General features: G+C 48.4%; 2 protein-coding genes across 2 annotated transcripts; both read right to left on the bottom strand.

Annotated features, from left to right (window-relative positions):
• Nucleotides 1–517: 517 nt before the first annotated feature.
• Nucleotides 518–6,014, bottom strand: tdrkh (tudor and KH domain containing). The gene is made up of 12 exons (XM_068754539.1): nucleotides 5,844–6,014; nucleotides 5,476–5,559; nucleotides 5,060–5,261; nucleotides 4,849–4,988; nucleotides 4,358–4,685; nucleotides 4,106–4,272; nucleotides 3,505–3,680; nucleotides 2,605–2,669; nucleotides 2,377–2,528; nucleotides 2,066–2,176; nucleotides 1,321–1,375; nucleotides 518–1,140 (listed from the first exon to the last, which is right to left on the bottom strand). The coding sequence occupies exons 1-12, from the start codon at nucleotides 5,988–5,990 to the stop codon at nucleotides 1,085–1,087; spliced, it is 1,683 nt and encodes a 560-aa protein (XP_068610640.1). The 5' UTR covers nucleotides 5,991–6,014; the 3' UTR covers nucleotides 518–1,084.
• Nucleotides 6,015–10,334: 4,320 nt separating this feature from the next.
• Nucleotides 10,335–26,465, bottom strand: tmem94 (transmembrane protein 94). The gene is made up of 31 exons (XM_068754468.1): nucleotides 26,442–26,465; nucleotides 24,472–24,591; nucleotides 23,777–23,904; nucleotides 22,913–23,049; nucleotides 22,448–22,653; nucleotides 21,815–21,966; nucleotides 21,101–21,203; nucleotides 20,932–21,018; nucleotides 20,678–20,794; nucleotides 20,435–20,491; nucleotides 18,711–18,815; nucleotides 18,111–18,284; nucleotides 17,830–18,024; nucleotides 17,444–17,756; nucleotides 17,176–17,349; nucleotides 16,923–17,025; nucleotides 16,624–16,832; nucleotides 16,359–16,540; nucleotides 15,719–15,851; nucleotides 15,197–15,312; nucleotides 14,976–15,075; nucleotides 14,667–14,775; nucleotides 13,760–13,949; nucleotides 13,598–13,675; nucleotides 13,416–13,501; nucleotides 13,240–13,321; nucleotides 12,140–12,303; nucleotides 11,943–12,037; nucleotides 11,746–11,839; nucleotides 11,409–11,579; nucleotides 10,335–10,407 (listed from the first exon to the last, which is right to left on the bottom strand). The coding sequence occupies exons 1-31, from the start codon at nucleotides 26,463–26,465 to the stop codon at nucleotides 10,335–10,337; spliced, it is 4,077 nt and encodes a 1,358-aa protein (XP_068610569.1).
• Between the last annotated feature and the right edge of the window lie 114 nt (nucleotides 26,466–26,579).

Here is a 26,579-nt window from a genome sequence, read left to right as displayed (position 1 = left end):
CTAAAGTCTAAATGAATACTACTAAACAGGATATCAACAAATTACTCTGCTCGTTCTGCGCATGCGCGAGTGTAACCTACTTTCATGTGATTGGTCAATCCGGAACGGAGGTCCTCGACCCACAGAAACAAAACAGACCGCTGATGGAAATGATGAATGGCCTGTTGAACAGAGTACACGCACTAAAGCAGCTTTTCTGGAGTCGCTCTTTCTTTTCCTCCACTCATCCATTCACTCTCATAGTAAACCGGCACTTAAATTAAGTTTGAGTGAACTCGGCCAAGGATTTTAAGTGTCGCAGAAAAACATTGGAAAATTGCTTTATTAAAGAAATAGTATTCCCGAAATCGACACTTTATCCAGACCCAAGATAGTAATGAGTTCTTCCTGTCTAACACGCAACCTGAAAATCCCTCAAGCAGTTTCTGCCACCCTGCTGACAAACACAAACATGACCTCCTCTGCAGATGGACCAACATTTACACTATGATAAACCCTTCAAAGTGAAAGACAAACATTTCTTGTGATATATATTTTATTATATGGAGTGTAGTCACCTCTGAAGACTAGCTAACAATCTCCTCCATCCTTGAATTGACAGAGGCGGAGCCATTTTCATCAAATACTGAGAACCACAATCAATATTTATATGCTTTTTGGCTAAAAAATATATTAACTTGTCAGGTCCTCTACCTCGGTCATTAAATCTTGATACGTATACCATAAGTATAGAACAATCTCTGAGCTACCCAGCTGCCATCTGGCTCATTTCACAGTGTCTTTCAAAAATAAAACGGCTTTTGATCCTCTCTTCATTTCAACAACACAAAAATATAGTAACACAGAAGCAAAGCAACATCAAGTACAACAAAAGAGGAAAAACTGCAAACAATTCCAGTACTTCAGTAACAAAACCAAAGTGAGTGTGGCTGGAAGAACTGTTGCTTCTGAAGTAGGCAAGGCTTCACGATGAGGATGCCGGGCTAAACACGGAAACGGCCCCTTCCTCTCATCTGAACTGAAGCACAGGCATGAACGGTCAGTGCTAGAGGAGAGGACAACGACAGCTGACACCACTTTACTGTCAGAGGAGTTCATCCTCTCGGACATCCTCCATGCTTCCTGAGATCGAAGCGGCTTCTGAGGCACACAGACAAAACGCAACAGTTATCAACAAAGCATTTACTCACCACAGCGATGGAGGCCGTCAGAGAATCACAAAGGAATCGTCAAATTGTAATGAGGTATAATTTCATGGATGATCAGCTACTATATAACATATCGGTCACGTCCTGACTCGCTGGCCTTCACTGCACCGACCTGATAAGCTGATGCAGGAGAGGCTGAGTTCAGATGATGCTCCTATCACGTCGTCCTACAGGAGAACACGGAGCACAGACTTTAATGTCGTCACCGACGCGCTCTCCTTCCATACACTGTGTGCACAACGATTAGGCAAGCCAGTGTCTTTGACCAGATCATAAACTCCAAGCTGTATAAACCCGAATGCTTATTAGATTTACGCATATCAGGTGAATTGTATTTGTGTAATGAGGGAGGGTGTGGCCTAAGGAGATCAACACCCGACCAAGGTGTACAGAATTATTAGGTTCTTTTCCTCTTTCCCAAAAAGAGATTTAGTGGACTCTAAAAAGAGTCCACTAAATCTCCAGAGGGGTGCAGCACTCTTCAAATTATTAAGATATTAAGATCACAACTTTTGTCAACAGGCTCGCAGACGCCAGCAAGATTGCGGTGGGGTCCTGGTGTGGGCTGCTGTTAGTAAAGATGAGCAAGTTGGACCTTTTGGGGTTGAAGATGGACTCAAAATCAACTCCCAAATCTACCGCCAGCTTTTAGAAGACAGGAAAAAGTCTGCATCTCTCAAGAAGGCCATGAGTCTATGCAGATCCTTGTTTTGATTTGGTGGAGAATTGTGGAGGTAAAAGCTAAATATTTCTACACAGGCTGACATGTTAATCTTTAAAATGTCATCAAGCCGTGAACACTGAAATGTCTCCCTGGATAGTAGTGAGATGAGTAAAGTCAGTGTTCAGCGCTTCACCAGCATCCTCTGCAGACAGCCCAGAGATTCATCCCCAGTCTTCCCCTTCACTGATTCCTGGAAGCTGACGGCATGGCCCAGACGTACGAGTTCCTCACCGATATCCACGGTCTGGGCGAAAGAGAGCGTCAGCAGAGCGAGAACTTCAATTCAATTCAAAAGAGTATTTCCATTTAGTACAACGGAATGATGTTGGAACAGCAGCACTGCATAGTTTAATATGCACAAAGGCAGACACGCCCATAACAACGTGACACCAGAGCAACAACGCAATGACCCAAATACAGAGAACGAAACAGAGTGGCGCTCACCTTTCCCTCGCTGCTGTCATAGAGCTTCACGCTGGGCCAGGAGCAGACGTCGGAGTGAGAGTAGCTGCAGAGTTTGGCCCGGAGGGGCCTCCAGAGGGCGCAGTAGGTCAGCTGATCAAACTCATCCAGGGCTGCCTCCGACCACGCCTCTCCTGGCCAACAGGAGAAGGGCCATTCAAACACACTGAACTTTCCACCGCGATGCTTTCACCTTCTGGGGATTATTACCTTTAGGTCTCACTCCAGCCAAGCTGCACTCGATAGCTTGGAATGGCAGGCTGAGGAAGTCACTCCTGAAGAATTCATGCAGCAACGGCTGTTACTAAGCATCCGGTAACGGAAGCCACCGACGGCAGCGCTACAGACCTACCCCCAAAGCTCTGGAGGTCAATTCATAGCCAGTTAAGAAAAGAACAGTCCTCCATTTAGCACAGAGCAGCACTTAAGACTCTTACTTATACTTGATTAACTCAACAAGTTTGGACATATTTTAAATGAATAATATATCAAACTAAATATTACAGAATACGAAGCTTGTCCCAAACGGCCTCGTTCTCTTTCTAACCTGCGACAAGTGGGCCATGTGTGAAGGATGATGGTCCCCGTGTCCTCGGGTGTTAAAGATAGAACTGATCCGTTGTGGCATTGACTCAGCTAAAAGTTACGACGCTCCGAAACGCAAGCGGATTCTCATTTTATTTTTACCTCGATAATATCCGTGATTCGGATCGAATCCAAATGAAAGTTGGAGGTAAGATGGAGTCCCCCCCCCCCCCCCCCTACACGACTGGGTCAAATTCCATAGACAGAGAAGCTCCCATTTACTGAAATGTTACCGGAAATGTACGGATCTCTTCTGGATCATCTGTTCCTGGTAACATCCCCAACATTCCATCCAGATCCGTCTGTAACCTTTTGAGTTATGTTGCCAACAGGCAGCCTCCACGGCGCAGGTAAATACACCTGGTGAACTCAACCTGGTGTCCGTCCCTGCCGTCTCACAGGACACTTCCAGGTCCGTCCTCTGTGATCAGTCCAGAATCATGCTGATTATTCAAGCGAGTGACTGTGGCGCAGAGTCTGACCTGCTGTAACTTCTGTCATCATTCACAGGATGTCTTATCTCACCTCATATGACAGAGGCTGTCTCTGGGTAGCTCCACATTGTCTCCATAGTCAACGTAGTAAAGGTCCACCAGCCCAGAGCCCAGGACTCCCAGCACTCTGGCCCTGTTCCACGTGCCCTGGTCCTGGTATGGAGCAGCCACGATGTCCCCCACCACAATGGTTTCAACCCTCTGCTCCTGGAAAACACAAAATTAGGGCAGTTACAAAATGGTTTAACCCCAACTCTGAATACCAAAGGGAAGAAGTTCTTGAGAGACTGAGCCCTCTCCTCTGAGAAACGCCAACGGTGGGATCTTCACACATGAATGGAGGGAGGACAGATCCCATCTGGATCCTTTACCATTGTGGCTAGGCTAATGGGGGGATGTAAATGATCCGCACTGGATGCAGATCAGAGACGATCGGTCCTCTGAAGGTGTGATAAACAAGACGACTCGCATGCTGCTGACTGTCGACGATGAAACCAGCTCACAGAGTTTCACCATTAAGTACGATATGCCACTCCCCTTTTACGCTCCACAGCCCCCTCAGGGAGGAGCCTCACAAATGTACAACCACAAGGACTGGAACCCAGCGCAAAGCGAACGGGAGTCGTCATTACAGCAGAGTTGTTCCGGTTGTAGAGGCGGGTCATCTCCTGCGTTAACTTGTCCAGCTGTAGGGAACGATCACCCAGGATCTGGATCCAGAAATGGTTTGGGTTCTCAGAAGCAGAAACATACACCTCCAGATGTTCATCGGGCTGGAAGCTCAGGTCCGGACTCGAAACTGGACAACAGACAGACACGTGAACTATATATGTGCACGACATGACGTGCATGGACAAAGACATCCTCATAGAAGCGGAACTCACTTTCAAACATGGCAATCTCAGAACCCCGAGGCGGGTCTGAGGAGGTGCTCTGCTCCTCCGCTACGCCGTCTGTGCCCGGGACCTCCAGGTCCTCCATCCGGTCAAACGGCTGCTCCCGTTGTCCTGTTGTCTCATTAGCAGGGAGAAGGCCGTTTGCCTCCTGCTGGCTGCGGGGGCCATTGTTAGTCCAGCTCACTGGCCCTCTGGTCCTCACGCTGGCCGGCCCCTCAGACACTGCAGTGTGGCCACGTTTCTCCCGCAGGGCAGACGACTTGGAGATCTTTGTCCTGACCATCATGTCCTCACTGACCCTTTCTACAATCAGCTCCTGCAGAGATCACAAAGGCGGGGTCACGTACACCACACAGTAAAGAAGGAAAAGAAATGGGCAATGTCACAGCCTTTAGATCCATTCTCATTCTCATCGGGGTGATCTCGTCTCCCTCATCCCTTTTATAAGCTGAGCCAGACAGCGTATGGGTCAGACCCACCTTGGCCCGCTCCACCTCCTGCCTGGTCCCTGTGATCGTCACGTTACCCTTTGCTCCAGGACCACGCGTCTTCTCTTTGGAGAAGGTCACTGTGGCCCCTGTGCTTCTCGTGATCAGTTTGATGCTCTCTCCACCTCGGCCTGCAACACGGCCATGCAGAAGCTGATCTCTGATCAATGAATGCTCCGTTCCTCCATTCATACATTCCTACCTATTATACGTCCAACGGCGGTCTGAGGAACCTCCAGCGTGTCGGTCGTTGGTTCACAGTCAGCGATCATGTTCTCCAGGAAACACCGGGCCAAAAAGACTTGCTCTTCGGAGCCCTGCAGCAGAAAGCAAACAGCTGTCGGACCGCCGGGCTCCGCTGAACCCGACAAAACCTTGACATGGGCTCCAGACTTCTGGGTGACCTGAGAGACAGAGGACACAGAGCAGCACAGCGTTGGGCAGATCTCGCTGGGCGCGCTGCTGTAAGAATCACATTTAGGAACAGCTGCTTCGTCACCGCGTCATTGAGAAGCTCTCCAACGAGGTCTCCCGGTTGACGCAGACTTCCTGTCGTGTTGCTGCCGGTTAGAATCCATTTTGACATCGCTTCCTACTTTAAGGGCTTGAACGACTCACCATGTCCAAGAACGTGGCCTGGTATCTGGACAAGTTCCTGTAAACGTCTAGCGGCAGGGTCATCTTGGACATCTCGCTGTCGTGCTGTTCACCTGTTCATGACAGCAGAGAAGGTCATGAGACAATGCAAAGGTCATGAGACAATGCAAAGGTCACGAGACAATGCAAAGGTCACGAGACAATGCAAAGGTCACAAGACAATGCAAAGGTCGCGAGGCAATGCAAAGGCCGCGAGACAATGCAAAGGTCGCGAGACAATGCAAAGGTCGCGAGACAATGCAAAGGTCACGAGACAATGCAAAGGTCACGAGACAATGCAAAGGTCGTGACAATGCAAAGGTCGCGAGACAATGCAAAGGTCGCGGCGCACCATGACTTTCTGCTGGCAGGCACTCACTGCGAATGTGGCGATAGACGATGTAGCCCACCGTGGCCCCGACAGAAAGCCCTGCAGCCAGAGCCACCATTTTGCCTGAGCTCAGGGCGGTCTTGGTTCCCCCCCCGACTGCGTCCATGACACGGCGTGCACCCGGCGGGCTGCTCCACCTACACAGAAACGTGACGTGAGTTTCCCTCCATCATGTCGGCACCTCGGGTTGCATTAGCTGCTGTTGTTAGCTTGATGAGGCAGGGTAAAGCACAGCCTCGGCGTGTGCCGAGCAGGCAGCAGCACGACGCTACAGGAGAGCCTCGGCCGTCCCCCAGAGACAAAGGACACGCCAAAGCTAATCAATGCGCACATTAGAGGACGTACGGGTCACTGTAATTATGAGCGAAGAGTCAAGAACTAAACTCGTTCATCCCAAAACTACAATGTCAGCCATTACACTACATCACAGTCAGGATTCCTGAGCGGCACGCCGAGGATCCTAAAGGAGCCCGAAGAAGCTGCTAAACCGCCGCAGCCTTTACAGATCGCCGAAATCATCAGGCTGCTCAAAAGCACTGAAGCAGCAACATAAACAGAACGTAGTCCCCTCAAAGAGGCCAAGCTGCAGCTGCTCTGACCCAAACACGGAGCTCTCAAGCTGCTGGGAGGAGTCTCTCTCTGGGGGAGGGGGCTCTGGATGCAGATGTGTCTCTGGGGGAGGGGGCTCTGGATGCAGATGTGTGTCTCTGAGGGAGGGGGCTCTGGATGCAGATGTGTGTCCCTGGGGGAGGGGGCTCTGGATGCAGATGTGTGTCTCTGGGGGAGGGGGCTCTGGATGCAGATGTGTGTCTCTGGGGGAGGGGGCTCTGGATGCAGATGTGTGTCTCTGGGGGAGGGGGCTCTGGATGCAGATGTGTCTCTGGGGGAGGGGGCTCTGGATGCAGATGTGTGTCCCTGGGGGAGGGGGCTCTGGATGCAGATGTGTGTCTCTGGGGGAGGGGGCTCTGGATGCAGATGTGTGTCTCTGGGGGAGGGGCTCTGGATGCAGATGTGTGTCTCTGGGGAGGGGGCTCTGGATGCAGATGTGTGTCTCTGGGGGAGGGGGCTCTGGATGCAGATGTGTGTCTCTGGGGGAGGGGGCTCTGGATGCAGATGTGTGTCTCTGGGGGAGGGGGCTCTGGATACAGATGTGTGTCTCTGGGGGAGGGGGCTCTGGATGCAGATGTGTGTCTCTGGGGGAGGGGGCTCTGGATGCAGATGTGTGTCTCTGGGGGAGGGGGCTCTGGATGCAGATGTGTGTCTCTGGGGGAGGGGGCTCTGGATGCAGATGTGTGTCTCTGTGGGAGGGGGCTCTGGATGCAGATGTGTCTCTGGGGGAGGGGGCTCTGGATGCAGATGTGTCTCTGGGGGAGGGGGCTCTGGATGCAGATGTGTCTCTGGGGGAGGGGGCTCTGGATGCAGATGTGTCTCTGGGGGAGGGGGCTCTGGATGCAGATGTGTCTCTGGGGGAGGGGGCTCTGGATGCAGATGTGTGTGTCTGGGGGAGGGGGCTCTGGATGCAGATGTGTGCCTCTGGGGGAGGGGGCTCTGGATGCAGATGTGTGTCTCTGGGGGAGGGGCTCTGGATGCAGATGTGTGTCTCTGGGGAGGGGGCTCTGGATGCAGATGTGTGTCTCTGGGGGGGGGCTCTGGATGCAGATGTGTGTCTCTGGGGGGGGGGGGCTCTGGATGCAGATGTGTGTCTCTGGGGGAGGGGGCTCTGGATGCAGATGTGTGTCTCTGGGGGGGGGCTCTGGATGCAGATGTGTGTCTCTGGGGGAGGGGGCTCTGGATGCAGATGTGTGTCTCTGGGGGAGGGGGCTCTGGATGCAGATGTGTGTCTCTGGGGGGGGGGGCTCTGGACTTGTGGTTGAGGAACACTCCAACACCCATCTCCAATGAATCGGGACAATGAAAAACGAATCCTCTCCAGTCTGGGCTCCACGTTTAGTTTCTATCCGAGTTCAAACAGACAGGTAGAAGGGGAATCACCATGCAGTCCCGGTATGCTGAGAGCAAACGAGCCCGTGTTCAGCATCTGATTAGCTAATCTAAAATCAATGTATGCATCGGCGCATTCAGTGACGTCACCGAGGGCGAGTATGAACGTCCATGTGATGGAAATAAATGCGTCATCAATGACAACCTGTCACAGCGAGCGCTAAAGCGCGTCCAGCGCTCGGCTAGCAAAGCTGCTACAAGCTAGTTAGCTCCGACGCGACACGCGCGAGCCACTCACGCAAACGCTATAAAACATCTTTAGTGCGTTAACGAGGCGGAGTGAACTCGGAGTGAACTCGGAGTGAACTCGGAGTGAACAGTTAAGGCCATAAAGCAGGACGGTACAGACTGACCCGCTCCGTCTGGCGATAGTCCTCCACCGGAAAAAGCTTCTACACACCGGAAACCGTATTTCTGTTATGGTTAAACCTTTTTATTTTACAATTATTCCATTTATATTCAAATTAGGGTTAAACCGTTTTATTTTATTATTACATTTATATTTATATTAGGGTTAAACCGTTTTATATTTGTATTATTATTATTATTATATATATAATAGACTACATTTACTTTGAAAGGTAAACCAGGAAGTCACGGTCTCTATTAATGTTGACACGTGCGTCAGGAAACGAGATCAAATCGTGACTCTTAGAGGCTCGTCTGCTGCAAAACAAATGATTATTGATGCGAGTGAGCTATGACTTAAAATCATTAAATTCATATTCATTAATATTACTGATTGTAGAATGAAAATCAATACCTTTTTTAAACAATGCCTTAATTTCATGAATATTCTATTCAATATTTGTGTGTAACAATATTTATCACAACAAGCAAATAAATAAGAGCATATTTATTAACACAACAGTTTTCAAAATTACTAAACAGATGTTTAAAAAAAATACAAAATATACATGTAAGTGTCTTGTGAACAACATATTACATCATAGCCCGTCACCCCTACCAACACACAAATAAACAGGCAGAGGCTCCATCAAGCATGTGTGATAAGATCATCAAAAGTGTAGCATCAACGGCAAATTGTACCAGAGGCCATGTTTTACTCAGTTTGTGTTGAGAATAAAACAGCAGAACCAATAACATGTACAACAATCAAGACATAGCATTCACTGGTTCTTATTCATGCATTATAGTCCATAGGTTTGTCAAGATATTAAGCAGTACAGTATAAAACAGGGTCAAATCGGAAGAAATCTTCAAAGTGTTCTCCTGCATAGTCTTAAAAACACCTTTCAGTAGTTACATGCTGATTATTTTGCCCATTCACAAAGAGATGACCATAAAACCAGAGCATTTTCACTTGTGTCTGTCTCTGTGTTCATCCCCACTTCAAACATGGATCAAAGGACAGCATGTGTAGAAGTAAAACTGGCATGTGTACAAAGGAGCACAAATTAAATAAACCAGGATTAAAAAAATCTTGGTCTTGGGTCCAATTATCTTCCACAAAAAAGCTTGTAAAATAGAAAATGTATTTTAAACTTTCCTGTTAATGCTAAATAATATTTAACTGTTAATTACTTGTTAAACTTTAGGTATAAAAAGCAACAAATTCACCTTGAACTAGTGATTCAAATTAGTTTTAAAGATATACTCGACCCCGGGGTCTCCAGTAGGCGTCCCAGCCAGGAACCCAAATCATCTCCAACTGGAGAAAGTGCTTTCTGGTTTTCCCTCTGATGTTCTCCATCTGCAACGACCTAACTCAAAAGTTTCAGTTTCCTGATGTGCAGGTATCTTTATATGTTTCTAAAGTATTCCCTAATTGCGAGTGTCTAGTTAACGCAGTTAGCCGTGGAGCTAACTGACTCTGCGCACAGTTCAGATTGGGCAATTTAGAATGATGCTGTTGGCAGAGGAGGGAATGCTGGAGGAACCACAGGTCAACAAAACTGAGCTACTGTTGTCCTCAAGAGACGGAGACAAATGGACAAGATGACATTTAAAGGAGGACACTCAGAGGAAAAGCCTGAGGCAGAATTCAGAGAGCTGGAGTTATGTTTTATACTCAATCAGCTGGTAATAGCAGCTGGCTTGCTAATCGTTGTCTGGTGCTGTTGTACCTGCCTGATGTTAGCAAAGTTGTTGACTCATGAGATTTAATGCGATGCATCGCATGCATGGCAAAATAAATAAATAAATGTTGCTTTAAAACCGTCTACTTGCTGCTAGACATAGAATTCTGTTAGTCTTGAGTTATTTTTACATTTAGTTCTTGTTGGCTGAAAAATAATTTCAATATAAACACACCAAGTCTGGAGTCATCTTGTAAAATCAACCTCCAAATTGTCAAACTATTTACAGATACCATGACCTCAGCCTCTCGAACGGTTCCTACAGGCGTGAAGCTAACCCTTTGTCCCCAAAAAGAAATGCAAGTGGGCAAGGACCACCGGGATATGGACATCTGCAGATGTCAAACGCATTAGAATGGAGAGTTCATCCCCAGCTTCGTCTCAAACTGCAGCTTCTGCCTCTTCTGGTATCGAACTCGCACCCTGAAGAAAGAGCAGAGATCAAGTCAGCATTCTTGGAGACAACAGCGATGCAATCTGTTGTTTGCCCACACGTTTGTTCTGCAATAAAATGAGAACATCTCAAATCATCTGATGACTAAATAATACTCCATATTCCACACGCTGGTTTCAGCTGCTTTCCTGTTACATAAGTCTTTTTTTTCTTCTTCTATCTGCTAAATGTTGCTCGACATTCCTAATTCCTAGTCATTGGCCTAATCCCAGTAATCTCTCCGTCGTTTGCTCCTCTGCAGGATAGTGTGTCTGTTTAAGGGATTCTCCTCTAGCCCTCTAGTAGAATATTACAGAATGCTTTGTGAACAGCACAGCGTTCATGAATGATAAAAGAAGCACATATAGGTTATATGTGTTTGCAAATAATGCAAAAAGTGTTAAAGATTTATAAGAATATGTGATTAATCTAGATGTAGTCAAGGAAAATGAATACTATAAGAGACACGAAAAATCTTTATTTTTCATTTCCCTCATACATTTTTGGACAAAGATTGCATTTTTTTAGAGGCTGTTCATTTTATTTGCCTGTTCTTTTGTTCAGTCCTGTAAATGAGGTCAGAGGTCACCATTTAATAACAGCAGCAGCAACAGTTCTATAGAACTAGAATCGTGTCCCGTTTTCAAGGGACACGAGGAAACCAGGAACCTGACCTGGTTTCCAGCAGAGTAGAAATCTGCTGCCAGACTGCTATGGGAGTGAGAGACCTGAGGGTTTGATTCATTTGCTAATCTGATCATTAACTTAACCATAAATTACCTACTGATGATGGGACGAGTGGTGCCTATTTGCTCGAAAAAGATTTCAACCACTACCCCTGACTGTTTAGAGCGATAAGTCAAAAAGGAGCGGGGCAATGGAGAACAGGGATAAAAAGGTGAACCGGGATTCGGCCTAAAATGGCTTCAACCCATTTAAGAAATGCTCTTTTGCATCTACAACTGCTTTTATTGCTCCTTTAGTTCCATACCGAATTTCGTGTAGCTTCACCACTTCATTGATCACCACCACCAGCAGCGGGGACAGAGAGACCAGCAGCCAGGCCAGCAAGGGGATGTCACGCAGGCTAAAGTTCAAGGCGTTGCCCCGGTAACGCCACAGCTGGTAATCAACCGTGGCCTGAACAATCTGGCTGAGCAGACTGGAGGACAAAAGAGTGAGGGCTGCAGTGAAACATGTCAATATGGCGTCAATTCTGAGAGTCGGAGGAAGCCAAAAAGAACCCCGTGCGCTCCTTTGATGGGAGACAAGTGATGTTAAAGTGACTGACACGGTTGCATAGCAACGACAAAGGAGAGGTCACTCACACCGCAGGAACCGTGAGACACCACCAAGTGTTGCTGAAGGGACTCTTTCTCCACAGAGGCTGAGAGCGGTGAACGTAGCTGAGGGAGATCACCACTGGGAGAATGAGATCAAACAGGAGGGGGGGATTAGCTGAGAGTAAATGGTCTGGATTTGGAGCACTGCTTTAATGCTTCTGAACTCCTGAGCGATGTCCAACCTGTGTGTAAGGCAAGGAATCCTGCCATGACCTTCTGGGTCAGCAGCAGGCTGTCTGACAGGTCGCCGAACCACTGAGGGGCTCCGTCTAAGGAGCTGCAGAAAAACAGCTGATCAAGCAGGAAGTACAGCCACACCAGCTGCTGTCCAAAAGATGTGACCCTGTGGGGGGCGCCCTGATGGCGATGCTCCTCCTACCTGCCTGTGAGGATGTGGAGGCAGGGCACAGTGCTGTTGTCAGCTAAGGTAACGTTGTTGCTTTTGAGGCAGACCTCCTGCAGTGTGAAGCCAAAAGCCAAAAGGTAGGTGCACACCGTCAGGCCAAACTTTAACAGGAAGCATCCCAGGAAGTAGTTCTGGGTCTGGGGACAGAAGACAAAAGCAAATAGGAGATTTAGAATTGCTTCCAGTCTTGTGGCAACATTCCTTGTTGTCCATTGCATTGAAATGATTTATCCACCAATCCTTTCCCTAACGTGTGGAGGATTCAGACGCACGTTAGGGTGTTCTACCCGCAAAGATATGTTCTACTTCACAGCCTCTATCTATAAAAAGTAGAAAAAGCAATGAAACACACAAAAATCAAAAGAAGTCTTTCACCGAATCTATTTGTATTCATTTGTCTTGGATGGTGAGCAGACCAGTGTGGGTGCTGCACCTTGGCCTATGGTTGGGCATGAATTAAACAGGGCATGAAGAACACCTTTTACAACAAGATGAGAGGCCGCCAGCCGTAGCCTACCTGAGTGGAACCAAGAACGGCTTCTGTAATGTTTCCTTTCCTAAGCATCTTTGTCTTTTTCATCGCTGTACAATCTGACAAAGTGGCTATTCTCTTCAAAAGTGGTTTCCTGTCTTATTTCCCACCACAGGGATGGACGTAAAGCGGATATATTATACTGAGAAAGACTTTGTAATATTATTTTCTTGCAAAATATCTCAACTTCAATGAAGAAAGTTTAAAAATTCATAAAAATCTGCCGTTTGCGGCTCACATAGATCTATAACAACGTTTTACAATAAAATGAGTCAAAGGCTACCCGTTTGCTCATCCCTACAAATTATTACGGTACATGGCTATATAACAAACTGCACCCTCCCCTGCATTTAGACCGACACCACATAATCAAGACAATACTAATTATACTGTAAAGAATTAAGATTAGAATGTTTACAAGAAAGAAAGAAAATGTAGCATATAGAAAAAGAGCAATCAAATGCTAGAGGTGAAAACCGCAGCGCTAATATCTTATTAAAATATAGATCAGCAGGACTGATGATGACGATGATGATCCCACCTTCCTTGGTATTGAATCCATGTTCTTTCCTGTAGCGACTGTCATGACTGAACTGTCTGGTGGTTTCCCCAGAAGTGACACACTGTCAACACATCACCACCAGAAACCATAAGAATGGCAGGAACAGCTTCACAGTATTTATGTGTGTGTGTGTGTGTGTGTGTGTGCGCAGGTACCTTAGCAGAGGGCAGCTGAAGCAGGACAGCCAGAGGATGTCAGTGGTGTTCAAGGGGGGAGGAAGCTGAGCTAGACAGGCTAAGAACTGCAGACAAACCCCACAGAGCTTCAGCCATCTATTTAAAACCAGACTCGGGACACAGAAACAGAAACAGCACCCAGGTGTGTCTGAGACACTCACCTGGATGATGACCAGACTGAGCTGACACTGCAGCAGGAACAGGAAGCACTTGCGGATGCCATAAGTCGTGTGTCGTGCCTGGGAAAGAGTCGGATAAATTCAGAAGCGTGACTTCCCTGCTGACTTACTGAGCGTGTGAGAGGTTGTGTGTTTGAGTCCCACCTGCTCTATGAGCTTGACTATGCTGACACTCTCTCCTTGGTGAAAGGTGACGGAGCAGCCCAGACTGTTGAGCTGTCCAGACAATCTCAATGGAGAAAGACCGTCAGCATCTCCATTGAAGCCTCCCCCTGTGGCATACCCAAACGTCTCCCACGAACACTGAGACGGGTACAGGGGGTCCAGAGCGATGCTGTGGAGGGAGGGCGGCGGAATAAAAACCTCTTTCCTGTCTTTTCTCTACGACACTACTGAGAAGCTTCCACTAAACGTTCACCACGACACAAAAGCGCGTTTCGCTCCCGCCCTGCAAACGTACGGCAACAGCTGAACGTGTCACATAGAAGGCATCATCCGTGTCAAAAGACAAGCAACGCCTCACGGTCACAACGCAGGGGTTTGGGATACACCAACGTGAAACCCAACAGAGATCCTTATTCCGCTTTATTGACCACACATTTGCAGCAGCGTTCTCTGTGTAGCGTTGGAATTCCAGAGATTGAGAGATCACTGATCTCACCTCGCTGAGCAAGGACGCCTCTAGATGGAGCCACATGCTACATTAGCCTAGTGGCTCCAGTGATGCTTTCAGGTGAACGAAAGATGTGATTAACACCAGTCACGTCACTTTATGTTTGCTTTCAGTTGTCTTTTGCTCCATGTTGTTCAGGCGCTATAAAACTGTTTCGCTGTGCAGCTCCAGAAAGGCTTTATGGATCACGAAGCTTCACGAAGCTTCACCCAGCTTCTCGGTAGCATGTGATGAATAAAGCATCTGAATCATCATCATTCTTGTATTCCATTAATGGGTTTGGTAGAAAACTGAACAAATACAACCAAAGCCGTTTGCAAGGCTAGATTACATATTGTATGTACCGATTAGTCATATACTGTCCTAAGATTTGCATACCTGACATCACTCTGTAAAAACAGGCGGCTGTTACGGAAATTGGCAGCACTTCCAAGACAGCATGTGACCTCCCTGTTCTCCTGCATGATCTTCATCATTTCACACATGGCTGCGAATGGAAAGATGAACTGCTGAAGCAACTTATGAGTAAACGTAAGACAAAGGAGCTGTTTTACACCGCTGTCTATGAAACAGCCAGCAACGGGCGTCTCCTAGGAATCTACTTCACTCTCCTTGAGGGCAGCAGACAATCTGAAAGCAGAAGTATTCCTGAATTCCATGGAAGGGGAGGGACACACGAAGACTCACTGTCAGGGGTGCAGTCCGTGAAAAGTGGAACCAGAAGAGGCACGTTATCGATGTTCTTCAAATGGGGTCGGACCTGAAGGATACCACGAGGTAGCTTGGCCTGAGACAGAGCAGGGACACACCAATAGGAAGCCTTCAGCACATTAGCATTAAGAAATGAACCGTCTCAAATCAGCCACGTGAAAAGGATTTCACAGACAAAGCAAAGGTCAAGGTGTTACCCTGTTGCAGTCCTCCAGGAAGCTGGGAACATCACTGTCTGTGGGCTGGAAGCTGGCCAGGTCAGAGTGGGCCTCCTCCTCCGTCAGCAAAGGACCCTCCGCTTCATCCCGGGAATCTGCATCACATATGAACAGCGCTGCCGAATGATGACGATCGCCTTCCAATACGCTTTAAGTGATTTTCACAGGCTTCATTATAAAACATAACGTAAATCTGACACCAGTGGAAGGAACACAGAGTCCATTTGAAGGCCTTAAAGTCGAGAAGATGCGCTTTCTTCTGCACGCTCTGAGTTACACTTTAATTCTTCACCATACTTCCTATATGTGTAGCACCAGCGTTGACTTTATTCCAGACTACGGAGGTTTACAATTACCGGCACCATTAGAATATTGCACAGGCGTAGCATTTCCTGATATGCATTTGGCAGCTGTGCCTGACATTCTGGAGAGTCATGTTAATCATGTCCAGCTTCAATCAATGAGTCTCAGCCTACATTTGTCCAGACCCAGGCTGGGTACCTTGGTTCAGGTCTTCGTGCAGAGAGCCCTGACTGGGGCTGGATGGGCCCCCTTCACAGGGACTATCTCCGTTTGGAGTCAGCGAGATGTGACAGTTCCAGCCCGTTTCTAAGCCCATTTTCTCTGCAAACACCTGCAGACACACAAAAAGTCACAAATATAATGGCTCTCAAACGTTACATTTTGAAAAGTATTCTTTGTCTCTTCATAGGAACAGTTCATTTTGGCCCTAAACCTGGAGCAATAAAGGTCCACAAAGAATCTAAATCTTGCTGGCGTATCTCTGGTTCATGAAATGACAGCCTGCTGAAGAGTTTTGCACAGCAACTGTTGCTAAGCAACTGGGCATGACACCTATGTATTGTCAGCAGGATGGGCAAAGGTATTGCTATGGCTTCCTGTCCAATCCCTGTCTCACCTCCATCCCTGTCCTGTACTCTGGTCCAATGCTGCTCGGACACAGTGAAGGAAACTTCAGATCACTGGAACAGAGCAGACCCTTTGGGTCGAACCCTTTGGCTCCACCCTCCAACAGAAACTGTCTTTGGCGTTTCGTGGTTGTGGTGTCAACGGGTGTGTTCGCTGCGCTCAGGCTAGCTGCCAGCGCATCGTCTCCAGATCATAAGCTTTGTGGGCTCACCTTACTGCGAAGTTCATCTTCCATGGAAAAGTAAACGAACCGGATGCAAGCGGTGACCAGGGCGTCGATGAGCCGCACGGTGTCCAGCCGCGCCTGGTACTGGGATGACACCATGCCCATGAAGATCTGCCCACTGAGCGCCTGCACACAGTCGTCCCGTTCCACACCCTCGCCGATACCCTCTGAAGACGATGAAAGGAAAACGGGAATCAATCATTTAGAACTTTCACCATCTCTTAGGTCACTCTGTCCCTAGAAGTCACACCGTCCGAGCTCCAGCTGTTCCTACGGGAGTTTTGTTTGATGGGGGTTGTAGAGGGCAGCTCCAACCCATAGAAGAGGCAGGGACCCGGGGCCAGCTCCACACACTTCCCATTCAGCTGGCTGGACAACGACACCTGCATGGGCTTGTAGGCAAATGCTGAGCAGTACCCCGACAGGCAGGCCCGCTGGTAGAAATCCAGGACCTTCTTTCTGGAACAGAAAAGACACGTGAGGCAGACAAGGTAGAGGTGGATGGTGTGAATCTTTGCAATGAAGTGAAACCTGAAAGAGGGACTGAACCTGTCTGAGCCTGAGAGGGGATAGATATCCGTTCCATCCCAGAAGTCAGTGCAGGCCTCCAGAATGAGGTCGGCTGAGCCATGTGACAGCATCTGGACATGATCTACGACCGACCAGTCAGGAAAGAGACATTAAACCAAAGCCCGACTCTCTTCAGAGCTTACGCTGTTAGTTCAAAAGGACAATCAAAACAAGTTCAGAGCGATGAGGAAGACGAGTTAGCGCCCATCATTTTGCTGCAGTGTGGACTCACTGGAGGAAGCGTCTCGTACGAACAGGGAGATAAGGTGAGAGATGGGAGGCTGGCGTTTGGTGAAGCAATGAAGGCGGCGGGACGTGAACTCCTTGGTCTTCTCTCCAGATGGCAGCTGGTACAGAGCCAAGTGGTTCTCCTGTTTAAACAACTCCCTGGCACCAGGAGTGAACCCTGATGCACACCGAGAAAAAGCAAGCGACGTTTGAATTCAGACTCACCTGCCTGGCGTTGGGCCGAACCAACCGAAGCATCGTTCACAGCTCACCGATGAGCCGGGACAGCTCACAGAGCCCCCAGGGGACGTAGACAGGCAGCACAGTGCCATGGCTCTCCTGCAGCGCCATGTTGGACAGGTGGTCTGAGAAGCGGCAGAGCTGCTGGGTGACGCTGGCATTGCAGAGGTTCAGCATGATGTTGAGGCCGAGTGGCTTTAGGGAGGGCAGATGGCACTGCCAGGAGAGGTCATCAAACTGGATGCTGGCTGGGTTCTGCTGGTCCTGTGAAAGACTCAGCATCTCCAAGCGGTAGTCACACACAAAGTCCTCCGCCTCCCCCTCTGGGCAACCCATAGCAAAGTCCTAAACACGTGTGGGAGACACCGTCATTCGTTAAGAAAATAAAGCTGACAATATTTGCGCTGGTTTAAACTACCTGGCCGTCTTCACCCCCCTCGGTGTCGTGGCTGAAGCTCACGTTGGATCCGGAGTGGTGCTTGGTCCGAGTGTGTGCAGGCTGGCAGGAACGCACATGGCGCAGATCATGTGAAGTCTCGCTGGGCTCGGGCCCCTCGGCAGCCCTGATGGAGGACTCTACTGGTAGGCAGAGCAGAGCGTCCGCCTCCTGGGTCTGGGCAGGAGTTAGGACTAGTCAGCATTACAGGCTGATGAATTCCTGAATAAAAAGAAATACAAACAGATGGCCTAGAACCGCACCTCCTCTCTGTCGTCTTCTGCCTCCATTCTGCAGAACGAGTTGATAGACAGGTCGTCTTCGAGGTCGTCCTGGCTGTTGTGAGGTGGCTCCACCCGCCCACTGAAGAAGAGCACCGTCTCTGGGCTGGGGTTCGGCCACGACAGAATGCCCTGCTTGTCCACGCAGCACAGCACCTACACGCACACAGCAAACGCACACAACTCACACACAAATACAACAAGTGTATGCAACCGTTTGGTTTCAGATTTCAGGCCTGCTCCATTCAGCAGCTGTAAAAAAACGCTGAGCAACTCGCTCCGTTGAGAGTGAGCAGAAAGCGATGCTCAGCCGTGTGCGTAAGAGTGTGTGTGTGTGTGTGTCTGTGTGTCTGTGTTGTTAGCAGCCAAATAAAAGGCAGGAAAACCCAACTAAACATAACTAGATATTGGGGAGACGGCACCAGAACAAGGAGAAACAAGCAGCGGATGAGATGGGCCATCAGGGCAAAGGGTTGCTGTTGCCATGGTGAAGCAAGTGTTGCTGGGCGACTACGCAAACAATAACAAGAAGGTGGAGCATCCGGTGAGATTTAGGACTCTAATCCCAGCTGTCATACTCACAGTGACAGATCCCAGAGTGTGCAAAAGGCTGGAGGTGTAGCACAGCGTATGAGACTCGCCCCTCAGGATGCCAAGCAGGTGTCTCCACACACAACGCAGCATCTCCTGCATGTACGGGCACACACGAGCACACACACACACACACACACACACACACAGGGACGAGGTCGTAAAGGATGGAGATGTGTTTCAACACACACGTTACTAAAATCAGAATTGGAGCACCATGACAGTTATAAATACAGTTTAAAGAAGCTGCTATTAAAATGGAAGCCTTTAAAACCTAGCTCGCACCAACAACGAAGAAACAAACGGACTTTAAGATCATCAAAGCCCCAAATGAGATATGAACACAAAACACTTCGGCAAAAATAATTATTCTGTTCATTTGCTTCTTTATTTACTTTTAAATACAGAAGTATTTTGATGTACTGTATTGTACACAACATACTCTCTTCCTTCTTTATAACTGTCTATTTTGCCGTTCCTTGAAGGAGAACGCTCCCAGTCTTTGGGCTTCAGAACGTCATTCCGACTAATGAAGGCTGAGGAACAGCAGCCCTCAGAAGCCTGCTGACTTGGAATGTAACGAAGCAGCAAGGCAGATTCTTTAATCAAAGAAATGTGAGCGTTGGATGATTAAACCAGATCTGGAGCCACAAGGAGTCTCTCAAAGTATTTGTACACTGATTGGTGCTTGTTTACTCCTACTCCTTAAAATAGAGTCATCTCTGTTGAATCTATGAGTGTGTGTCTGATTTGACCAAATGATGAGTAAGGCGATGCTAAAGAGGTAAACAATACTTTTTCTGAAAAATAAAAACAAAACCAGTTACATCCCTCATATACTCAGGACACTAAATTATTTAGTGTAGTTAAATTACAGTAGTAATTTAACTTGAAATGACTCAATAATAAGAAGCAGTCCAGTCAGTATCTATGTTCAAGCCCAAACCATTCCCACACCAGCATCAGCCACTGCAGCGATTGGATGTTCCCTCTACGCCTAAATGTGCATTTGATGCTGCAACCAAGTTGAAAACATTTTCACTATGATTCCAAGGAAGATAAGACCCTCCGTATTTAAGAGCGCGGAGCCTCGCTGGGGGCGATTCCCACCCGTGTGGTGCAGGATCAGGATCTGTCCTCGGGCAGACATGCGCTCTGAATCCATGTAAAACATTACAAAGCCAGAAACCAAACATGATTTGGTTTGTTCTTTTAAGGGCTACAGCTTAGCAGCAATGGGGGAGGACGATGATTGTGTTTGGTGAGAATCAGTGACGGGATGTGGGAACAGATTCTGTTTCCAGGAGGAGAAAATCATATGAAGAAGACAGATCTGGCACGTCAGAGACGACTGGAGGCATCTTAGTGTAAACTTACATCCAGGGAGGCTCGGTCAAGACGTGTTGCCTGATAGTCCAGATGAAGAGTGGCCATAACCAAAGAGTCAAAGGAGAGAAAATAAAGTGTGGTGCAGGATCAAAAAAAGCCCAAACAGACAAAATGAAACCAGCGCACAGAAAAAGCAACAGCAAGAATAGGGAACACATGGAAAATCAGAGAAGGGGTCTGATCAGAAGGAGCTCGTAAAAGAGTTCCATGTTGAAGAGAATGGAGATTGAGGGTGAGGATGGGTGGGCAGCGAGGACAGTCGGGTTCTGGTGGTCGGGGAGCCAAGCGGGTGGAGGGGGGGGGGGGGAGACATTGGGAGCTTATACCTGGAAGGAAACCACTTCGGTGTAGCTGCTTAGAGTGTCCTCAGAGAACTTAGCAAGCTGGGGTAAGAGAAGAGTCTCGTTAAAACACAGAGCGAGGCCTGAGCCGTCTGCTCTGCGGGTGCAACGGTTCATGTCCGCCATGTCTGAGAGACAGAACACAATCCTCCATGTCGGTCACTAAAGCTGCCACGTCACAAATCAGAAGGGCGTGGGCATGCTTGCGTGCGTTTCTGTTTCCCTCACCAGGCCAGCTGGTGAAGCGCGGCTGAACTCGGCGAGGACCCTGGCCTCCCCGAAGGCGTTCAGCAGCACCCACATGACAGGGAAGAGCAAGGGCAAGATGGGAAGGACTCCCAGCAGCTGCAACGTCGGGTTGTACAAGGTTAGCCACCAACCTAGAATCTAAATGTTTGACTTAGACGTACGCGTGAAAGTAAAGCACACACACACACACACGCACTATGGTAACTACACCATTCTATTGTGAATGATTGTACCTGAAGTTGAAAGAAATTGTAGCATAGTGGGGTGAGGCTGGGCGCATCACAAAAATAGCGCGTCGTGTTCACCAGCAGGAAAGCCAGCTGGAGACAGAAGACACACACACGGGTCCCGGTGAGGACACGGGGACGCTTTGAGAGAGCTACTAATACACCAGCTCCTTACCAGCACGCCGGGACAGACGAGCTTGGTGATAACCAACTGCACCGTGAACCGCTCGTTATCCAGCACCGTGATTGGTCGAGCCAGGGCCAAATCCAAACTGCTCCTGCCAGAGATAAAGGAACACAAAACACGAAACATTATTTCCAGTCTTTAGACACGCTTTGTTTGATCCATTTCTTTGAAGCGTCTGGCATTTGGTAACAAATCTCCATCTGTTTGTTTCTATTCTTCCAGCAGCATCGCAGGACGTTAGTTAGAACTCGACATCTCCCTCCCGAGCTGCACATGGCAGCTCTTTCTGGGCCATCCTTCCAGAAAGACGGAGGCGTATCCTAGCGTCTCCTCCCAGAACGCTTCTCCCTCGCATCGTCTTCGTCCGGCCCAGATTAACGGTCATCACACATTTTCTTCCTGCCTTCCTGCCTTCCTGCTCTGTCGTCTTTGGATGCATCCATTACACCTCAATCTCGTCTCCCTCACATGAACAGCACCAACGCAGGGCTACATTTAGGCATTTTATCTGTAACGCAGCTCGTAGATACTGTTTTACTAGCTCTCTTTTGTTTTTCGGGGGATACATCTTTATTTACAGCACATGAGCGTCCATCTTTATTTGGGAGGAACATAAGCCATGACATAAATCTCCATATTCCCATCGCCGTTGTGTCATCATTGCATTCTCCCACCCAGGCTCAGCATGGGAACGTTCTCTACCTGACTTTGTCCAGCACTGGGGTGCGCACCACCCTGAAGAGACGATGCTGCTGGGGGCGCTGGGGTCCTCGCTTCTCATTGGTCCGTGGGGAAGGAGGCGGGGAGAACGGGGGGAATAAATCTCCTGGCTCCAACACAATGTGCTCGTCATCCTGAGAAGTGAAGGACTCGAGAGTCAGCGGTGTAATTAGGAGACCGGAGAGCGGCGAGGTGACGTACCGTCTCGGCTCTGTTGTGTGAGATGACAGAACTTACTGCTTGTTCCTCTGACGCTGTTGTGTTCAATCAACTGAGGCTTTGGCTTCCTGATTATTGGAGCTCTCCATCCTATTTAACATCAAACACTCGGCCTCGGGGTCGACGCAAAGGCTCATGTAGCTCACCGAGAACAACCAGAGATAGCTTACAGCAGGTTTCAGGTTGGGGGGGGGTTGAGGTTGACCTCAGCTCAACCGACGTGAAATCAGGCTCAGCGTATTAGTTACTTTATTAAGTACAATTTCAGTAGTAACTTCACGAGTAGCCAGCGCTTCCAGATTCATCGTGTTTCAGTATCTGGACTCCAGACTCCGTGTTTATGTGTTTATGCTCTGTGTGTATCTACGGAGTGCGCATCACTACACACGCACTCACCTTGATACCTCTGAGGGACGCAAACGCCTCCTGGCCAGGCCTCAGAGCGATGACGTCGCCTTCCACCAGCAGACTGACAGGTAGGTTGACCAGCTGGGAGTCCCGGTAAGTCCAGTGTAGGGACCATGATGGCGACGTGGGCGTAAACAGATCAGGGTGCAAAGACGGAAACCACCGAACTTCACCCACACATCCTGAAACATAGTCTGGAACGACAGACAAATCCAGTGTGAGGCTTGGGTCGGCTAGCGCTAGTAAAAATGCTCAGGCAATATCATCAATAACACAATGATGACCAGACTGAACTCTGGATAATGAGTTACAGAGCTGAACCGCCGCGTCCCAGCAAATATCCTGCTCATGCCAAAAAACATTGAGTCAGACCAAACAGCAAGAGAACCACAGAATGACGTGGTCAAAGAGCATAATGGCGTTTCCAGTGCCGAGCGGAGGCAAGCGACTCACCGGTCAGCTGCGCGATGATGCCTTTGAGGCGTCGCACCATCTCACTCCTCTTCAGCCTCTCCTGACGTCTGACCAGCAGCAGGTTCAGCAGGAGGAGCAGCAGCAGGGCGGCGGCGTTCATCAGCTCGATGCCAGAACTGTGGAGGCGATTGAGAAATTACACTTCAGAATACGATGACATTACAATGGATCAATCCACCTCCCCTTGATTGTTATTCTGAAAAAACATCAAATATACTTTGTTTTTTATTAATTCATGTAGTTGATGATGTATTTATATTTCATACTGCGTTGCACTTGATTAATAGTGAATGTTTGCTACACAAGGCTAAAATAATGCTAATCTGTTGAGCCAAACCAAATCAATCATCGTAATTTCGCCCATTTTCAAAATGCAGTTCGAGTGGGAATGCATACTGGTGGGAAATCTTCCAGTTCCACTTTCACCAGGATGTGTGGATGAACAGCCTTTAGCAACGTAGCTGGTGCTGCGTCGTTCTCGGTTCTCCCTTCTGGTCCCTTTCAACACGATGATCACGTTTCATGTTGGCGTGCTTCGGTGGCAGAACGGTTACTACTACTACTACTACTACTACTACTACGGTTACTACGGTTACTACGCATGCAGCCTGGTCCAGCCATCGCAGAGCGACCACTGCTGCAAGTCGTCACGAGCCAACAGAAAAGTTGAATGAATAACACGTTGGACGGGGACGAGCAGCCCCTCCCAGACAGAGAAACGCATGGATCTCAGAAATACATTCATGCAGCGAGACTTATCTGAACATAAACGATTGATCTTCAACAGTTTGGTTAAAGACGCACTAACATTAGCTTTAATGTTCACGAGGACAGGTCGATTACCTTCCCTTTGGCTGGCTGCCATGGCAACAGAGGAATCCCAGGACCACCAGTAGAGTGAGGGCAGCTCCAGGCCAATGGAAACAGGAATGACGGTTGCCATGGTAAAGGAAGCAATCAACCCACTGTTCCTATGAAAACATAACAAAAACAAGGAACGAGGAATTTGTGGCGCGTTACGCAGGACAACGCGACACACCTGCTGAAGAATGAACGAACACCGTGTTTCCATTAAAGGATAAGATCGAGCTGAACTATTCAAGCGCCATTTTCTGTTAGATTTATAACTTGTGGGGCAGCAGTGCGCCTGGAAGAGGACATCCTAGTCATTGGATGTTCCAAAAGGACACCGAGCCCAAGCAGACCTCAGAGTCCACCAAGGCTTGCTTCCAGAACTAGTCCAGGGTCATTCTAGAGGCCTTCCATGTTGCCTGACTGGAATCCATAGAAAACCTCTGCTGGGATTTGAAGGTGGTTGTTGCAACATGAGAACCTCGGAACATTCAAGTTCACAAGGAATGGGCTAAGATTCCTCAGGAACGCTGCCAGGGGGAGGTTCCCAGCAGATCACGGCGGATAACGGCTGTTCTGGCGTGGTTTAATCGGTGTGACAGTCAGCCTTCCCGTTCACTCATTTGGGATTTCCTGAAACATTTTCCTTCACCACTGAGGGAATAGCCGTATGGCTGTGTGAGTACCTGTGCAGACGCTGGTCGGAGTGCGGAGCGCTGGTGCTGCTCCAGCAGGCTGCTGAGCTGGTCCCGCAGCTTCACCAGAGCCTGACCAGTGGACAGGCCCAGAGACACAGCGTCCTCGTCCTGCAGCGACACGGACAAGCCTTCAGCATGTAGCTGCTGCAGAGTAACATAACAGAGAACAGTATCTTCATCATATCATCCCCTCTTCTTCTAACACTTGGGGCGTCCTTGGGAAATGAAATGCTGCCATTTTAAAATGGAAAGTCTTCCATTCCTTCCAGATGGACGTTTTTAGCTGCTCCACAGTTTGGAATGTCCTTTCTCATAGTTTCTTCTTCTGCTTTCGGCTCGTCCCGTCAGGGGTCGCCGCAGCAATTCAACTTTCTAGATGCAGGAAATAACAACAACAATAGTATTTCACTTGAATAAAAAGGAAGTCATTATTTATTTATTTTTAAAAAGGCAAAAGATCGGTCTTAACAGAAACAAATTGATATTTGGATCATAAACTGGGACAACTGGGAGCAATGGCATCCACAGTCTGAGAAATGTTTGAGCAATAATTCTTTAAAGCAGCAAATGCGACTGTTGGAATGTTGAAGCCAGAGAAAGTTTGGGATCTGATAAATGTCAGACTGAATAATAACTTATCAAGCAGCACCACCGCCTTCTCATTGGTTCTGACCCATCAGACGCTCCATCGTCTCTTTAGACCAAACACAGAACAGTTGCATGTGAAGTTAAAGGGAAAGCAACCTTTCCCACTGTTCATGTCACTGCAGGGATGTGTGTGTGAGTGTGTCTACAGAGGCCTGCACATACACACACACACACACACATCTACACAGGGTTCAGCTTTCAGGCTCTTCGTCCCACACAGCCCAGATATAAATACGTTCCCATTTCCCCAGAGAAAGCCTGAATAAAAATCCTCCACAAATACACAACGCTGGTGGAGCACAGCGAGCTCCTGTGTGTGAACACGGCAGCCTTGCTCTGCTGCGGACTGACAAGCAAACACCCAACTTACGCTACTCTTCTTTCTCGGGTCAATGCCATCTCTCATGTTCAACACCACGACCGCCCGATCCGATTGGCTAAAACCTGCCGTCCCGCTGGCGGGCTACACGGGACGAGACGCGCCTCATTTCACAAACCAGGACGCACCATGTGAATTGTGAACGCCTCTCTGGCTGATCTACAACACACATGAAATGTCTTCTTCTGACCGCCGGAACGGGTTAATGAACAAATCAACCATCGCAGCAAACTGGTGGAAACACAACGAGCAAAAGAGCTGAACCCGTTTGAGCAGCCGCGTTTCACTTCCTGTGCACGTTGGTTTGACCCAGTTATGACAGGTCTATGTTTAACCAGAGGTTTGATCTTTTGATCCTTCGGTTTCCTGACATAACAAAATGAAACCGAAGGCGTGATGGACAGTAGGTCTTCTAAATGTCCCTACGACGGCCGTCTTTGGACTCATGTTCAGACATGTGGAGACGATGCTTCCAGAATGAAGCGGATACTTTTTAAAACCTCTATTTGACAGCATTTGTAATTTAGTTTCAGCAACTCGTGGATAGAACCGCAGTGTTGCAGTTTCAGTGCGGGACAATGAGTCATTTCATACCAAATTGTGATTGATCACACAGCGTGCAATCACAACCAGCACTAGAGATTGATTTGTCTGACCCCATGGTGATATCTACAAATATTCAATCAATCAATAGCACGTATGATTAGGAGAACCTGTGGAAAGCTTTAATCAATAAAAACATTTATTCTGTATAGATTAGTTTTACAATTAATCAGTTTGTCAGGAATATTATGAATTGATTTCCATTGAGATAATTAACTGCGTATCGTTGAAAAACATGAGCCTAATAGGAGGAGCTCCCTCAGCCAGAGCGAATATCCCCCAGGAAGCCATTCTGCAGCTGGGGCCGAGGACGAGAGAAGAACCTCACCTGCTTCTTTCCCGGCGGCTCCATGGCAACCACAGCCACTCAACATGCTCCGCTTCTCCAGCAGCCGGCGCCACCCGGCAGAGCCCCGTCAGCGCTGCTCCGCAAAAACCCAATCAGTACCAACAGCCACTCTGGGCC

This window comes from Brachionichthys hirsutus, chromosome 21, assembly GCF_040956055.1.
Source record: "Brachionichthys hirsutus isolate HB-005 chromosome 21, CSIRO-AGI_Bhir_v1, whole genome shotgun sequence".
NCBI lineage: Eukaryota > Metazoa > Chordata > Actinopteri > Lophiiformes > Brachionichthyidae > Brachionichthys > Brachionichthys hirsutus.
This window is presented reverse-complemented; position numbering and strand designations above follow the sequence as displayed.

What these genes read in the sequence shown, in the direction of transcription:
- tdrkh (XM_068754539.1), bottom strand. Translation starts at nt 5,990, where the DNA reads ATGGACGCAGTCGGGGGGGGAACCAAGACCGCCCTGAGCTCAGGCAAA. An exon ending in CGCCGTTGGACGTATAATAG is followed by an intron (nt 4,989 to 5,059) that starts GTAGGAATGTAT and finishes GCCGTGTTGCAG; the next exon opens with GCCGAGGTGGAGAGAGCATC. An exon ending in CTCCTGCATCAGCTTATCAG is followed by an intron (nt 1,141 to 1,320) that starts GTCGGTGCAGTG and finishes TGTGTGCCTCAG; the next exon opens with AAGCCGCTTCGATCTCAGGA.
- tmem94 (XM_068754468.1), bottom strand. Translation starts at nt 26,465, where the DNA reads ATGGAGCCGCCGGGAAAGAAGCAG. An exon ending in CATCATCGCGCAGCTGACCG is followed by an intron (nt 22,654 to 22,912) that starts GTGAGTCGCTTG and finishes CTGTCGTTCCAG; the next exon opens with ACTATGTTTCAGGATGTGTG. An exon ending in TAGTCAAGCTCATAGAGCAG is followed by an intron (nt 13,676 to 13,759) that starts GTGGGACTCAAA and finishes ACTCTTTCCCAG; the next exon opens with GCACGACACACGACTTATGG.